Genomic DNA, 16698 nt, shown 5'->3' with positions numbered 1-16698 from the left:
CACTGTGGCGATTAGGATGGGGTAAACCTGAAGATCAGTTAAGAGGCTGAAGCAGGGATCCCCGTGAGGGATGGGGGTAAACGACAACAGTGGCAGTGGAGATGGAGATAGACAATCTGAGGGAGAATTTGATGGTCTAATTGGCAGGAATCTGGCAACAGTTCTGATGAGGAGGGCAAGGGAGAGGAATACAGCAAAGATTTCTCTTGAGTGACTAGAGAGTGATAACAGACACTGAAATAGGACCAACACAGGCACAGGAGCAGGTGGGAGGCTTTGATGATAGGACTCTTTGGGGGTGTATGAAACCTACCCAGGAAGATGTCGGTGGTCATTTAGTCATGTTCTATGGTTTTTCCAGTAGTCATGTATGACAGTTGGACTATAAAGAAAGTTGAGCACTGAAGAATTGATGCTTTTGAACTGTGGTGTTGGAGAAGACTCTTGAGAGCCACTTGGACTGCAAGGAGATCCAACCAGTCCATCCTAAAGGAAATCAGTCCTCAATATTCATTGGAAGGACTGATGCTGAATCTGAAACTCCAGTACTTTGGCCACCTGATGCGAAGAACTGACTCACTGGAAAAGACCCTGATGCTGGGAAAGATTGAAGACAGGAGGAGAAGAGGACGAAAGAGGATGAGATGGTTGGATGGTATCACTGACTCAATGAACATGAGTTTGAGTAAACTCCGGGAATTGGTGATGGACAGAGAGGCCTGTTGTGCTGCAGTCCATGGGGTCATAAAGAGTTGGACATGACTGAGCGACTGAACTGATGGATTTGGGAGTCATAAAACCTACATACAGTCCATCCTAAAGGAGATCAGCCCTGGGTGTTCATTGGCAGGACTGATGCTGAAGCTGAAACTCCAATACTTTGGCCACCTCATGCGAAGAGTTGACTCATTGGAAAGGACCCTGATGCTGGGAGTGATTGGGGGCAGGAGGAGAAGGGGATGACAGAGGATGAGATGTCTGGATGGCATCACCAACTCGATGGGCATGAGTTTGAGTAAATACCGGGAGTTGGTGATGGACAGGGAGGCCTGGCGTGCTGCGATTCACGGGGTCGCAAAGAGTTGGACACGGTTGAGCAACTGAACTGAACTGAACTGAAATGAAAACCTACAGATGTAATAGGAACTCGAAATTGGTACATTTCTCCCCCTTATCCACTATTTTCTTTAATTCTTTTTAAAATTGTACTTACTGGTTTTTTCAATCATCATCAAATCTCCTTTTTTTTTTTTTTTTTTTTTGGCTACCCTGAGTGGCTTGCGGGATCTTAGTTCCTCAATTTGGGATTGAAACCCAGGTCCCAGCAGTAAAAGCACCAAGTCCTCATCACTGGACCATCAAAGAATTCCCATCAAATCTTATTTTGAAGAAAAGCTGAGACAGAAATAAATAAGTAGCTGGAGTCTCTTAAGTGAACATGATTGCCCCTCTTTACTTCCCCCTACCTCTCAAAACTTCACCGATTTAACACTAAAGAAATATTAAAAGAAACACAAAAGCTCAGTAAAAGAGGCAATAGCAGATGAAAGTCAATAGATACTTGGAAGGCAAAAGGCAGGTGGTGAAGCGTTACCTGGACAGAAGCTTTGTAAGAAATTACAGACTAAGTACAAACCAGGGGAGATTACCAACATGAAGCAAATCAGGTCACCCAGTTTAACCTCAGAGAGGTCTAATGCCTGGGAAGCATGAGTTACCCCAGAAGGTCAGCTTGGAGACACAGGGTTAAACACAGGCTCTTGGTTGGAGTCCGTGTGCAGAGCCCCAGAGCTCTGCTCTCAAAAGCCAAATAATTCTATGGACTTTCCTGGTGGTCCAGTGGTTAAGAATCCGTCTGCCTATGCAGGAGACTCAGGTCCGATCCCTGACGCGGGAAGATCCCACGTGCCTCAGAACAACTAAGCCCATGCTCCGCAACTATTGAGCCCATGCCCTAGAGCCTATGCACTGCAACTACTGAAGCCCGAGGGCCCTAGAGCTTGTGCTCTGCAACGGGAGAAACCACCACAATGAGAAACCCTCGCTCGCCCCCTCCCCAACACGGGAGCAGCAAGAGACCCTCAGCACAGCCAAAAAAAGCCAAACAACTCTCTAAACTGCCGTGCTGCATATGGAGGAACTCTGGAGGCTTCCATACTCAGGGACCTCAAGCAGGGTTTGAAGGGCAGGGAAGAGGTACAGGGTGGAAAACTGAGGGGTTGGGGGAAGATCTATCTACTTCATAGTGACAGCCCCAGCCCCTCCCCCACCTTCCCCAGGATGCCAACCACCAGGCACTTAGCACCCCTATCATCTCATCCTCCCTGTGAAAGTAGAAGTCTTCCCCAGAGGCCCTGAGAACCCCAGGTGGGGATAGGGAAAAAAGGAAAAACCTCCACTGACATTTAAGAGTTTCTCAACGACAAATCTAGTTGTTGCCTGATAAAGAAATTTTTGAGGTTCTTCCATGGTGATCCAGTGACTGGGACTCTGTGCTCCCAGTTTGATCCCTGGTCAGGGAGCTAGATCCCATATGCCACAATTAAGAGTTCACCTGCTGCACTTAAAGATCCTGTGTACCACAACTAAGACCCCGTGCAGTCAAATAAATAAATAGTTTTTTAAATCAACTTCCTAAAAAAAAAAAAAGAAGAATTTTTCAAAACTGACGGAAACGCCTATTGAAAAGAGCCCACCAAAGGCTCAGTATAATAAATGAAATAGACCTGCACCGAAGCATATCGTCATACAATTTCAGAAACGGTTTTCAAAGCATCAGGAGTGAAAAAACAAGCCCCAGACAAAGGCACAGGGATCAGAATGACATCAGATTTCTCCTGTTGAGAAACCTAGGGAGGCTCAGTCTAAGGAAGCTTGTTGCTAACCTGGAATCATACACCCAACCAATCTGACATGAGGTCAGAATACTTTCAGACTTTCAAGGACACAGAAAAAAATTCCTTACTTAGGAAGCTACTGGGGAATGTGCTTCAACAAACTGAGAGAGTAAACCAAAGAACATGAGGTGGACCCAGGAAATAGGGCGATGGACAGAGAAGACTAGCAAAAGGAATTCCCAGTTCAACATTTGTGTACCAGGCTTAGCAAACAGTCAGTCCAAACTGGAACAGAAAGACAAGAGGTTCATGAGAGAGAAGTCTTCAGGGAAAAGATGGGACTGATCAGTTAGAGGTTGAGCATTTAGGAAGATTGTTGCTATGTTTGAAATATTTGGAAGAAAACAGTTCTAGTACTTAGAAAATTAAACCGTTGAAAAAAGTAACAATTACTAACTCCAGATAAAACCAAAGTTAAGAGAAGGAAAACATAATAGGTTGGGTTAACAGTGTTTATTTACATGATCAATAATGTAAACACTAAATATAGATTAACTATAAATTGTGGAAAACTATATTGTGAGAATGTGGGGAGGACAATAGGGCTTAGAGTGGTGTAAGAGAGCTAATTCCTCAGAATTAGAAATAAATATTGCCTAAAATTGATGAATCAGGTAGTAGTAATTATTAGTTTGTAAGGGCTGCCCTGTTACAGAGTAACACAGACCAGGCGGCTTAAATAATAGAAATTTATTCTCACAGTTCTGCACCTCAGATAAAGGTGTCCAAGATCAAGGTGTCACAGGATCGGCTTCTCCTGAGGCCTCTCTCCTTGGCTTGCAGATGGCCACCTTCAGGCGTCTTCAGATGATCTTCTCTCTCCATGTGTCGGTATCCTAAGCCCCATTTATAAGGATACCAGTTATGTTGGGTCAGAACCCACCCCGGTGACTTTATTTTAACTCAGTTATATCTTTAAAGACCCTCTCTCTAAGGAATTCCCTGTGGTTAATTCCAATGGTTAAGACTCCACACAGGAGACGTGGGTTCAATCCCTGGTCCGGGAACTAAGATCCCGCATGCCACATGGTGCCACCAAAAAGAATAAATAAAAAATTAAAAAGCAAACAGCATGGCTGATTCATGTCAATGTATGACAGAACCCACTTCAATATTGCAAAGTAATTAGCCTCCAACTAATAAAAATAAATGAAAAAAAAAAATAAAAAGCAAACAGCAACAACAAAAAATGCAACTCTGATTTGGAAATAAGTAAATAAATAAAAATAAATACCCCGTCTCTAAAATAGAGTCACATTCTGAGGTACTGGGAACTGGGGCTTCAACATATAAATCTGTTGAATTCAGCCTGTAGCAAGTAGTATAAACTCATTATTTGGACGTATAGAGGTAGCACCAGAAGAAATAACGGAAAGAGTTGAAAGTGGTTGCCTCTGGAGTGAGACTGGAGGATGGCAGAGGGGGAGGCAAGTGTTATTACCTTTTTACTTTTTACTGGATATCAGGTGGTCAACCGGGCCTTGAGCCCAGTCTGACTCTAAACCTGGTGTTCTTCCCGTCTACCGTAGGGTTCGGAGCTCCTCCAGGCCACGGCGGTGCCTCATGCCTCTGCTCACTGCCCTCAGCGCCTTGCACAGCATTTTACTACAGGGGTATGACTTACAACGGTATCACTATAACCGTTAAAGCCACTGGTGACCTAAACGGAAAGGAAATCTTAAAAAAGGGTGTATATGTTTACATATAATTGATTCACTGTACTGTACAGCAGAAATTAACACAGCATTGTAAAGCAACTCTCCTCCAATAAAAAATTTCTTAAAAATTTAAAAAGCTGCCATTTGTCAGGTTTCTTTTCCTATTTAAAAAAAAAGAAGAAACTGGGCGCAGCACGGTGCGCTGGGGGCCATGGAACAGACTTAGCTGTGGAAGGTAAACCATTGGTGATATCCAAACAGAAGACTGCAGTGGTATGTGGAGTCCCCACCCAAGTGGTTTGCACAGGCTTCAGCATTCGCATCCTGGTATTGGTGACCCAGTTGGGGAAGATGGGCACGCACGCTGGTCTCCCTGGAACCCAGCAGTGTGACCAGTGACATCGGCAAGCCTGTGCTGACCACTGAAGTCCTCCTCGGGAAGGATGAGCCTCTCATCCATGTCTTCACAAAGAACCTGGTGGCATTTGTGTCTCAAGAAGCTGGAAAACAGAGCCATCCTCCTCACCCTGGCCTTGAAGGACAAGAGCATAGAGGTGGTGAAGACCGTAAAGAAGGTGATCCAGACATGCCACGTGTGGTGACTTGTGTAGCAGCCACCCCTGCTGTCCAGGGGACCTTGCAGCAACTCAGACACCTTCTCAAGGATTTAAAGGCCCTCCTTTAGTTAAAAGGAGGAGCTCTCTCTGGCCTTGGCCCTTGAAGCTGGAAGAAACACAAACACCTCTGGCTGACCTTGGTTTGGAGGCTGATGTCCCCCCTGGAGGGAGGACGGGAAACATGTCCTGAGGAGGTTGTGAATCCTCCTCCCCAGGTCCAGACAGCTGCACATGTGTGAGAATTGATGGACTGAGTCATGGCCCTCAATTGTTGGGGGAAACTTCTCTTTTATTAAAAATAAATACATATCCCCCTCCAAAAAAAGAAGAAACTGATAGAGGAAGACAGATCCAAGGAAACCTAAAGGGACGATATTATGGAGCGTCCAGCTGAACGTTTCCCACCCTCGGTGTTCTAGAATCGCTGGGTGCATCTCTGATAGCACTCTGAGTTTTGATCCTAGAAAGGGTCCGTCCACGGCAGGGGAGGGGCACGAAATGTTTTCCTGCCAATGGCGGTGTTTCAGCCCCTCCCTCCTGGGGTCTAGTACAGCCAATGCATCCCCATTTACTTGAGGCCAATTTGGCTGTTAAAGGTGGCCGTGGCCTCTGTAAGTTATTCTCAGACTTGGGGCTGTGATGTTCTTCACAGTGATGGATGCCTGATCCCATGAGAGGTTTTGGTCATTTTTGTGTTTCAGTTGATCCACAGTTATTCACCTGGATGTTAATGCTGACAGGCTATCTTGGTTGACTCCATCCCTGAGACTACGTGGACGCCCTTCCTGGGAGAACATACCCAGTGCCCTCTGGGGTGCAGTGGAGGTTGGTGTGTATGTATGTCTGTCTTAGCAGGCCTCAGATTATTGCTTCCTAATAAAATTCTGATAGCTGGGCCCCATCAATATCTCAAATACATGTGAGGAAACGTTAATTTAGAATCAATTTTAGGATGTTTCAGACTGTAAAGTCCTTTTAACTAGATCTCTGGCGAAGATGTAGGAGCACTTTATGGGACTGTAAATTTCATGTTGAACCGTCTTCGTGAAATACACATCTCCCCTACCCACAAGCTGTTCTCTCCATATCAATCATGGCCCTGCAAGTAATGTTTCACAAATATTCTGTAAATCACAGAAAACCCCATGATAATGTGAAATATGACTTTCACTTGTCTGTTAGACAAAAGAATCACACATGCCTCTCTCCCATCAGCACTAACATTTGTTATGGATAATAACACTTTCAATCACAACTATTTTTGGAAAACGGGTTTATTTTAAACCTTCCCTCCCCCACTGAAAACACTCTCCCAAGGACACAGACTCCTACAAACCACAGCCCATTAATCCAACTATGGAATGAGAACTTTTTCTTCCCACTAACTTTAAAAAAAAAAAAAAGTTGTTTTTAAAAGAGTTGGCCTAAAAGCCAAGGTATAAGATTGAGTAGCGTTCTACCTTGGCTGATTGGCATAAGAGGGGGCTGGGTCTCTAAAGGCCCAATCTCTGATGCTGTGTGAGGTGAGGGCTGAGAGAGGCCAGATTTTTCTCCAGCACCAGCAGAGAAGCCAAAGAGCTGCGAATATATTTTCTTGACTCCGTGACAACACAGCTGGATCCTCCCTGTTGGAGCAGCAGGTGGCCAGCCTAGAGGTGTATTTTGAACATCACCACAGCCATATGGATGACAGGCCCACCCTGCCTCCAGATGACTGCTGGGAAAGCAAAACCTCCAGCATAACTACAGGCCTTGCACGGTTCTGAATACTTTGGTAACCTGTCTGTTTTCCCTTCTCCGTAGCCAGCTTCAGGACTGACTGATCATGACTTCTATAAAGGAGCAGGCAGCAATCAGCCGGCTCTTGAGCTTTTTACAGGATTGGGACAATGCTGGCAAAGTCGCCAGGAGTAACATCCTCAACAATTTCATCGAAGCCAACCAAGGCAAGACTGCCCCTGAGCTGGAGCAGGAGTTTTCCCAGGGAGCCAGCTTGTTCCTCGTCCGCCTGACCACCTGGCTGAGACTCACGTATCCTTTGCTGAACAGGAAGACAATTAGGTGATCTTCAAAAGAGAAAAGGAATGAAGACTGTTGAGGGAGCACTTCCTCTGACTGTCTCTCAGATTTTAGAACAGGATGTAATAGTGATCAAAATACTATCCCCGAAGTCAAGAACTCCCTCAGCATCCTGTCTTTCCAGCCTGTAAATATATCCTCATTCTCTCTGCTAACCTCTCTTGCTCCCATCAGAGCTGAAGTGGGTGTTCTTTGTCTAGGACCAATCTTCCATCTGTACTATGCTTGAATCCCCTCCAGCCTCCCCAAGGATTTATTCATTCTCTCCTATAGGCTTTACTTTTGCCCCATTACCAAGTTTTATATATATATGTATACACACACACACACACACATATATTTTTAAAATTTATTTGGCTGTACTGGATCTTAGTTGCAGCATTTGGGATCTTTAGTTGTGACATGTGGGATCCAGTTCCCTGATCAGGGATGGAACCCGGGCTCCCTGCACTGGGAGCACAGAGTCTTAGCCACTGGACCACCAGGGAAGTTCCTCCTTACCAGCTTTTTCATCAGCATTTATGGATGCTCAAATCTCTTCTGTCTTAAAAACTGAAATTCAGTCCTTGCTGGAACCCATATTCCACCTTCCTTCTGCCCTTTGTGCTGAAGCTTGTGGAAAAGGCTGTTGACCTTCCCCACCTCCCTTTCTCCTCCAACCACTGCAGTCTGACTTCTGACCCCTCCGCTCCACTGATGCAGGTCTTGCCAAGGTTACCAATGCTTTTCTAATTGTGAAACCCAGTGACCACGTCCTCAGTCCTTATACATGACCTCTCAGTGGCATATGTCACACAAACCATTCCCAAAACACTGTTCCCTAAAGCTAATGTAACGTTTATGTAAATCGTACCTCAATTTTTAAAAAAAAAGGAAAAAAAGAAGCCCTGTAGACCACATCACCAAACACACACACACACACTCACACACACACACACACACACACACAGTCTTCCTGTGGTTTCTGTGATACCAATTCTCTTGGTTTTCTTCTTTCTTTCTGTCCATCCTTCTGCTCTTCAGCCACCCCTTAATCCCTGGTGTTCTATGGGACTCTAGCCACAGCCATCTTCTCTGCTCACTCTCAGATTCTCCCTAAGTGATCTAACCACTGTCGGGATGTCACCATCACTCCAGTTTAAGGACTCTCAGTTGTGTCCCCCACCCACATTTCTCTGGAATCTGAGTTCCGTATCTTTTAACCCAGCTGCCACCTCCACTTGTCTCCCACAGAAGGACTCTCACATCTCTGGCTTGGGAAGCTAGGTGAATGGGGTGTCATTACATGGGAAGAGAATACAAGGAGAGGAGTGAGTCTGGAGTGGATACGTTTGAGTCAGGACATGTTGTGTTTGAGGTGCCTGTACCCAGGAGCCCCAGCAACAGACGGGGACCGAAGACAGATGTAGTCCCCATCACGGTGATAGTTTGAGTGGTAGGTGGTAGCACTCCATGAATTCATCTCAAACCTTTTCTTTTACTTATTTATTATTTATGTATTTTTGGCTGAGCTGGGTCTTCGTTGCTGTGTACGGGCTTTCTTTAGTTGCAGTGAGCGGGGGCTACTCTTCGTTGTGGTGCCCGGGCTTCTCATTGCCATAGCTTCTCTAGTTGTGGAGCACAGGCTCTAGGCACACGGGCTTCGGTGGTCGCGGCTCATGGGCTCTAGGGCACAGCTCAGTAGTTGTGCTGCAAGGACTTAGTCTCTCCGCGGCATGCGTCTTCCCGGGTCAGGGACTGAACCCATGTTCCCTGCTTTGCTCCATGGATTCTTATCCAGTGTACCACCAGGGAAGTCCCCAGACCTTTTTCTTATGTATTGTTCTCTTTGCCTGAACCCTCTCCCTTAAACCTCCTCTTTATTTGACCAGTTCCTCTCTATTATTCAGGTCTCAATCCAGGCATCACTTTCTTAGGAAGCCCTTTTCAGAGTCCCAGACTAGTTTATGTTCCCCTGTTAAATATACTCACGGTGCTTAACGTCTTATTATTACCTGAGATATTGATCTCTCTTCCCCCACTGGATTGTAAACTCTACAAGGGCAGGAATTACATCTGTTCTACTCATGTCTGTATTTCTAACCCCTAGCACATGCCTGGCACATAAAGGGTGCTTAACACATGTTTGTTGAACAAGGGAATGACTGAACCAGAGAACCTGCAACTAAGCAGAACTAGAGGCTTAGGTAACCACAACTTTCTTTTTTTACAATTAATCATTGATAAAATTATTCATCAGACTCAGGCCTAGGACACAGGCCAAAGGGAGTCCTCTGAATACATCTTTGGGTTAACCCCAACGTTCTTAGACATTAATGTGCTTAAAAGAGGTTTAAAATGCAGATAACAAGCCTACCCCCCCACACATGACCCCCAGGTTTTGATTTAGTAGATTAAGGGTGAGTCCTTGGAGTCTTTGTCAAAAAAAATGCTGGGTGATTCTGATGCCAGTGATCCACAAGTGGTGTTTTGAAAAGCATCAGCATTACCATCTGACTTTGTCCCCTCAACTCGTGACACTAACGTCATCAAGGCTGTCACTAATCTGACAACATTTTCCATTTGACCAAAGGGTGACATGAGTGAGGCGGGTCGTACATGTTCTGATTCAGATCGTAGCTTTATTTAAAACTGTGATATTGATTGATTGATAGATGTGGACCATTTTTAAAGCCTTTATTGAATTTGTTACAATGTTGTTTCTGTTGTTCATGTTCTGGTTTTCTTTGGCCATAAGGCATGTGGGATCCTAGCTCTCCAACCGGGGACTGAACCCTTATCCCCTGCATTGGAAGGTGAAGTCTTAACCACTTGACCACCAGGGAAGTCCCAAAACTTTAATACTTTATTCATCATGGATATTTGTATTATTATTTTTCTTTTTTTTAATAGTGCAGGAAATATTATTTAGTCACTGAGTCTTTTGATAGCCCCTTAAATTTCATACTTGAGGAAATTCCCTGGCACTTAGGTTAAGATTCTACACTTTCACTGCCCAGGGTGTAGGTTCAATCCCTGCTCAAGGAACTAAGATCCTGCAAGCCACGTGGCATGGCCAAAAAAAAAAAAAAAAAAAATCCTAAGAGAAGAAAGTGAGCCACTCGCCTCACACCCGAGCCCTGGCTCTGCTTGACCACTGCCCCTTCTAAAGCTCTCCTCTCCTGTCCCTTCTCCTATCACTGTTTCTCAGGAACCATCACAGGGACTTTCCTCAGTTCAGTTGCTCAGTCGTGTCCAACTCTTTGCAACCCCCTTGAAATGCAGCACACCAGGCTTCCCTGTCTATCACCAACTCCCGGAGCTTGCTCAAACTCATGTCCATCGAGTTGGTGATACCATCCTCTGTCATCCCCTTCTCCTCCTGCTTCAATCTTTCCCAGCATCAAGGTCTTTTCCAATGAGTCAGTTCTTTGCATCAGCTAGCCAAAGTATTGGAGCTTCAGCTTCAGCATCAGTCCTTCCAATGAATATTCAGGACTGATTTCCTTTAGGATTGACTGGTTTGATCTCCTTTCAGTCCAAGGAACCCTCAAGAGTCTTCTCCAACACCACAGTTCAAAAGCATCAATTCTTCAGCACTCAGCTTTCTTTATAGTCCAACTCTCACATCCATACGTGACTACTGGAAAAACCATAGCTCTGACTAGACGGATCTTTGTCAACAAAATAACGTCTCCACTTTTTACTATGCTGTCTAGGTTGGTCATAGCTTTTCTTCCAAGAAGCAAGTGTCTTTTAATCTCAAGGCTGCAGTCACCATCTGCAGTGGTTTTGGAGCCCAAAAAAATAAAGTCTGTCACTGTTTCCATTGTTTCCCCATCTATTTGTCATGAAGTGATGGAACCAGATGCCATGATCTTAGTTTATTGAATGTTGAGTTTTAAGCCAACTTTTTCACTCTCCTCTTTCACTTTCAAGAGGCTCTTTAGTTTCTCTTTGCTTTCTGCCGTAAGGGTGGGGTCATCTGCATATCTGAGGCTATTGATATTTTTCCCGGCAATCTTGATTCTAGCTTGTGCTTCATCCAGCCTGGCATTTTGCATGAATACTCTGCATATAAGTTAAATAAACAGGGTGACAGTATAAAGCCTTGACATACTATTTTCCCAATTTGGAAACAGTCTGTTGTTCCATGTCCGGTTGTAACCATTGCCTCTTGACCTGCATACAGATTTCTCAGGAGGCAGGTCAGGTGATCTGGTATTTCCATCTCTTTAAGAATTTTCCACAGTTTGTTATGATCCACACAGTCAAAGGCTTTGGCATAGTCAGTAAAGCAGAAGTAGATGTTTTTCTGGAACTCTCTTACTTTTTCGATGATCCAGTGGATGTTGGCAATTTGATCTCTGGTTCCTCTTCCCTTTCTAAATCCAGCTTGAACATCTGCAAGTTCTACCACCCCTTAAATGTTAGTGTTTCCAAGAATTCTCTCTTCAGCCCTCTTCTTTTCTTCCTCAATCATTGTACTTGTTAACTGAGGCGTTGTATCATTTTATCCTAAGTATCAATCAGAGCACCAGACATTTAGTGGACACTCAGTCAATGATTATTGGATGAGCAACATGTTTGTTTGGTCATACTGCACAGCTCATGGGATCTCGTTTCCCGACCGGAGACTGAACCCGGGCCACAGCAGTGAAAGTGTGGAGTCCTAACTACTAGGCAACCAGGGAATTCCTGAACCACACTTTTAATATATAGTTGTACATTCAGTTTCTACACCTGAAATTTATAATTTCCTAACTTTTTGTGACCTTGTCATGAAGCAGAGAAAACAGACTGGCTGAAGACACGTAGCATTTTGAATATCTCTTCAAAATGCTGTATTTTGAATCAGTGACCCCCGCCCCCCCACTACTCTCCAGCCCTCCAGTTATGGTGGATTTGAAGAAAAACAAATCAATATAGCATCATCATGTTTTATAAAATTGACTGCCACCTCATTCCACATTAGCTTCAAACCCCTTTTTTAAACTTGAACTTCCAAAACTGCTCAGTAAAACTAAGGATGTTTATATTATAATGACAAAATGATTAGTTACCATATATTGAGTCTTTTTATGCTCTAAGCACTGAACTCTGTGTACCATATGAATATCTCATTTGAGCCTCACACCAAGCCTAATAGGTGATTGGTATTGTCCCATTTTAGAGATTAGAAAGATGAGCCTTGAAAAGGTTGAATAATTTACTAGTAGGCACAGAGATGGAGAGGGCATAGCAACCCATTCCAGGATTCTTGCCTGGAGAATCCCCATAGACTGAGGAGCCTGGAGGGCTACAGTCCATGGGGTTGCAAAGACTTGGACACAACCGAGCGACTAAGCACAGCACAGCACAGGTACACAGATAAACACTGGCCCCAAATCCAGACATCATCCACCCTACCTCAGGGTCTGCCTGCCACGGTCCCACTTCCAACACCATCTAAGGAGACCATCCGGGCAGGATGGCCTGAGAGTAAGAACTCAGGCTCTGAGTTAGGCTGCCTAGGTTCAAATGCCAGTTCCATCAGTGAACTTGGGGACCTTGAACAGGTCATTATAATCTGTCTGGGGTTATCTCCTCATGAAGAAAGTAGAAATACTGATAGCATTCACTGCAGGGTGCAGTGACAGTTAATTGAGACCAGGCGGGCAAAGCCGTTAGCACAGTGCCTGGCACACAATAAATGCTTGGCACATGTTAGCTCCTGCTGATAGCTTGGCAGAAGTGGCAAACTTCTGGAACTAACTGCTGGAAATAATGGACCAGAAATACATATAGTGAGTGGTTATGATAATAAGGCTAGCCTGGGACAGAGGAAAAGGGTGTCAAAAGTTGGTCAGCCTCACTGGTGACTAAGAGAAGAGGCACTGAGGAGGCATGGAGGCAGGAATGGGGGCAGGGGTTTCAGGGAAGCAGGGTGATGAGCTGGAAGCCTGGCCCCCAGCTACAATGGCAACAGGCAGGGGGGCCTGGCTCCAGAGCAAACACTGTGTTTTTGCGGTAAAGAGCCTTTCCTAATGAGCCAATCTGTCTCTACTTCTATTGGCACCCTGGGAACCAGGGTGCAGCAGAGATAATTTGCCTCATGCACCCTCCCTTCCCAACAAAGCACCATTACCTCCAACCCATTACATTAGCCTTTATCAGTCTTGGAAGCTCTCAGTCATCCTCCATGAGCTGCAATAATTTCAGCTAATTTCTTAAGTGTTCTAAGAGCCCGTGATGTGTTATGAGCCTAGTAATTGTTGACTGGTTCCTCTTCTGTTGTGGCTTGATTTCATACCTTGCATCCAAGCTGATGCGTGCTCTGGGTGCTTTATTACAATGAAGCTTTTTGCAAAAGCTCACATTAGAAAATAACATTAAGTACTGAGGTTCTTTTAAATCAGAGTTTAATTTTTCCACCATCTCCTATTGTTCTTATTAGGAAGACACACAATTCTTCATAAAGATAGTGACCTCCAGTATAAAGCTTTGAGCAAGGCAAAATTGAAAATTAATGATGAAGCTGATTATTTTTTAGAGAAGTCCAAGAATGAGGCACAAAGTAATGAACTGTGCTGAGACCCAAGGGTGCAATGGTCATGGCGTAGGGAGAATTGTGAAATTGACCCGCAGCATTCTTCACGCACCTTCTATTCATCGGAGCCTCTTACTCTCTAGAGAGCCCATCAGAGCCAGGGTGGTTGAACTGCCCCAGAAGAGCTTCCTGGAGAACCATGAACATCCCTGCCAGCACCCCTCATCCACCTGTCCCTTCAACCTCGTAGTCCCTCTCAGATAAAGGACACAGTTCAGCTGTTGGTCATCCTGGGCCATAGGTGGTATCAGGGATCAGACATGGGATGGAAAACCACCCTGAAATTCACTCTTTAACTTGTCGTACAGCTACATGACTGGTTCACCTTTAGATAAGCTGCTCAGGTCCATTGGCGTCTTCTTATCAGCTGTAAGCAGGTGAGTTCTGTTCTAGAGAGATTCTGGAGTCTCAGTTGCCTACCGGGCTCATGGTGTCCTTGGCATTCCCACCCCACGGGACCTTGACTTTCTTTTATCAGTGGGTACCTAGTAGCCCTCAAAATGGACCCAGAGGTGGTGGCACCTGTAGTTCTGGTCTAGTTGCTTCTCCATCTCGTGTGCTCCATTGATACTTTGCTAGTCAGCATCCTCTTGGTTGTGAATTACAGGAAACTAACACATACAGGACCTGGGCTTCCCTGATGGCTCAGATGGTAAAGAATCTGCCTGCAATGAGGGAGACCTGGGTTCCATCCCTGGGTTGGAAATACCCCCTGGAGGAGGGAAAGGCTACCAGTATTCTGGCCTAGAGAATTCCATTAGTCCATGGAGTCACAAAGAGCTGGACACAACTGAGCGACTTTCACTTTCACTTTCACTTTCAACTCATGCTGGACAAGGAAAATGTAAACATTATTAGCCCACTTAACTGAAATGTCCGGAGAATGGAAATCCATACTTCCAGGTTCACTAGATCCAAGGGCTCAAAAAATATCAGTAGTTGGTCACTCCTGCTTTTTCTTTATTTCTCAGCTCATTTCTCCTCTATATTCATAGACCTCCATGTGCTGTGGTCTTCAGATGCTCGTCTCTAGCTCAGTCACATCAAAAATAGAGCATGTAGGACTTCCCTGGCAGTCCAGTGGTTAGGACTCCATACTTCCAATGCAAGGGGGCACAGATTTGATCCCTGGTCAGGGAACTAGGATTCCACACGCTATGAAGTGCAACCTCCCCCCAGAAAATTTTTTAAGTGAGCGTGTGAAAAAAAGAGAGAGCATGTATTTCCCAAGGGTTCCCTAGAAAATCCTGAGCCTCATTGGACCAACTTAGGTCATATGCCTGGTCCCAAATCAGTTACTACAGTCAGAGGATGACATACTCTTTGTCATCTGCTCACCCTCCAAAAACCACATGGCTCATGAGTGGTGAAGGGGTGATTCCCCAAGGGACAGTTGAGGTGTTCTTTCAAGAAGAGACACACATTCTGGAAAGTCAAGCACAGGAAATGGCCATTGTATTTGACTTTCACATTTCCTTCTGGGAGGAAGAATTTCTTAACTATTGTATCACTTTATCTACGAACATTTCCTGGATAGGAGGACTATATGAAGAAAGGTCCTTGAGATCTCTTAGAAAGGTTCAGTTCAGTTCAGTTGTGTCCGACTCTTTGCGACCCTATGGACTGCAGCGCACCAGGCTTCCCTTCCATCACCATATCCCAGAGCTTGCTCAAACTCATGTCCATCGAGTCAGTGATGCCATTCAGCCATCTCATCCTCTGTCGTCCCTTTCTCCTCCTACTTTCTATCTTTCCCAGCATCAGGGTCTTTTCCAAAGAGTCAGTTCTTCACATCAGGTGGCCAAAGTATTGGAGTTTCAGCTTCAGCATCAGTCTTTCCAATAAATATTCAGGACTGATTTCCTTTAGGATGGACTGGTTGGATCTCCTTGTAGGCCAAGGGACTCTCAAGAGTCTTCTCCAACACCACACTTCAAAAGCATCATAACCTTAGAAAGGTTAGTGCCAAGGAACTTGACAAGTGTCTTATTTCTACTTTTCTATTTCTTTGGACAGTAATCGATACCTCATAGAGTTTCTTGAGGTTGGAGGGGTCCTAACACTCTTGGAAATACTTGCGCTGAATAAGATCACGGAGGAGGACAAAAAGGAATCCATCAAGCTACTTCAGGTGATTGCAAACTCTGGCAGGAAGTACAAGGAGCTCATCTGTGAAAGCTATGGTGGGTATCATGTAGGATGAGGGTGTCACTCCCCCCCCCATCTCCCTGGGGACCCCCAGAACTGCTAGAGGAAAACGACCCAGGGACCTGGCTGCACAGGAAGCATTCTGTAGAGTGGACTCACTTAGCTCCCATCCATATTCACCACCAGAAGACCGAGATTTATGACTTTCATGATTCATCATTTGCTCAAATCTTTTCGTGGTGGTTTTGGAAATACTTCATTTCAAATATATCCTCTTTCATGCATCCATTCAGCAAAGAGCTATTGAGTTATTTGTGAATAACTCTAGAAATAAAATTGAACTAAAGTTGTTAAATATGGTGCTAGGTATACACTAAGGTAGGCTTCCCTGGTGGCTTAGTGATAAGGAATCCACCTGCAAGACAGGAAACACGAGTTTGATCCCTGGGTCGGGAAGAACCTTTGGAGAAGGGCATGGCAATCCACTCATTATTCTTGCCTGGAGAATCCCATGGACAGAGGAGCCTGGTGAGCTATAGTCCATAGCGTTGCAAAGAGTCAGACACAACTGAAGCGACTGAGCATGCATGCATACACTAAGGTGCTGGGAATACAAAGCTAAATAAAATACAGTCCTTATCCTCAAAGAGCTTCCAGTGAAGTTAGGAAAGGAAGTCACCCAGTCATTTCAGGATGTTCCGTCAAGCAGTCTGCTTGAGACACGCACAGGA

At 44.9% G+C, this 16698-nt stretch overlaps 1 protein-coding gene and 1 pseudogene across 1 annotated transcript in view; both read left to right on the top strand.

Moving 5' to 3' along the window:
• The first annotated feature begins 4512 nt into the window (after positions 1 to 4512).
• Positions 4513 to 5157, top strand: LOC133039997 (proteasome assembly chaperone 3-like; annotated as a pseudogene).
• A 1840-nt stretch (positions 5158 to 6997) lies between these two features.
• Positions 6998 to 16698, top strand: part of ARMH1 (armadillo like helical domain containing 1) — a 41028-nt gene continuing 31327 nt past the window's right edge. Inside the window, exons 1-3 of the mRNA XM_061120057.1 lie at positions 6998 to 7203; positions 14128 to 14196; positions 15836 to 16002. Of these exons, the coding sequence (XP_060976040.1) occupies positions 6998 to 7203; positions 14128 to 14196; positions 15836 to 16002 (442 nt within the window). The remainder of the gene's footprint in view (positions 7204 to 14127; positions 14197 to 15835; positions 16003 to 16698) is intronic.

This window comes from Dama dama, chromosome 20 (genome assembly GCF_033118175.1).
Source record: "Dama dama isolate Ldn47 chromosome 20, ASM3311817v1, whole genome shotgun sequence".
Classification (NCBI taxonomy): Eukaryota; Metazoa; Chordata; class Mammalia; order Artiodactyla; family Cervidae; genus Dama; species Dama dama.
Note: the sequence above shows the minus strand (reverse complement) of the source record. Positions and strands in the feature narration are given on the sequence as shown.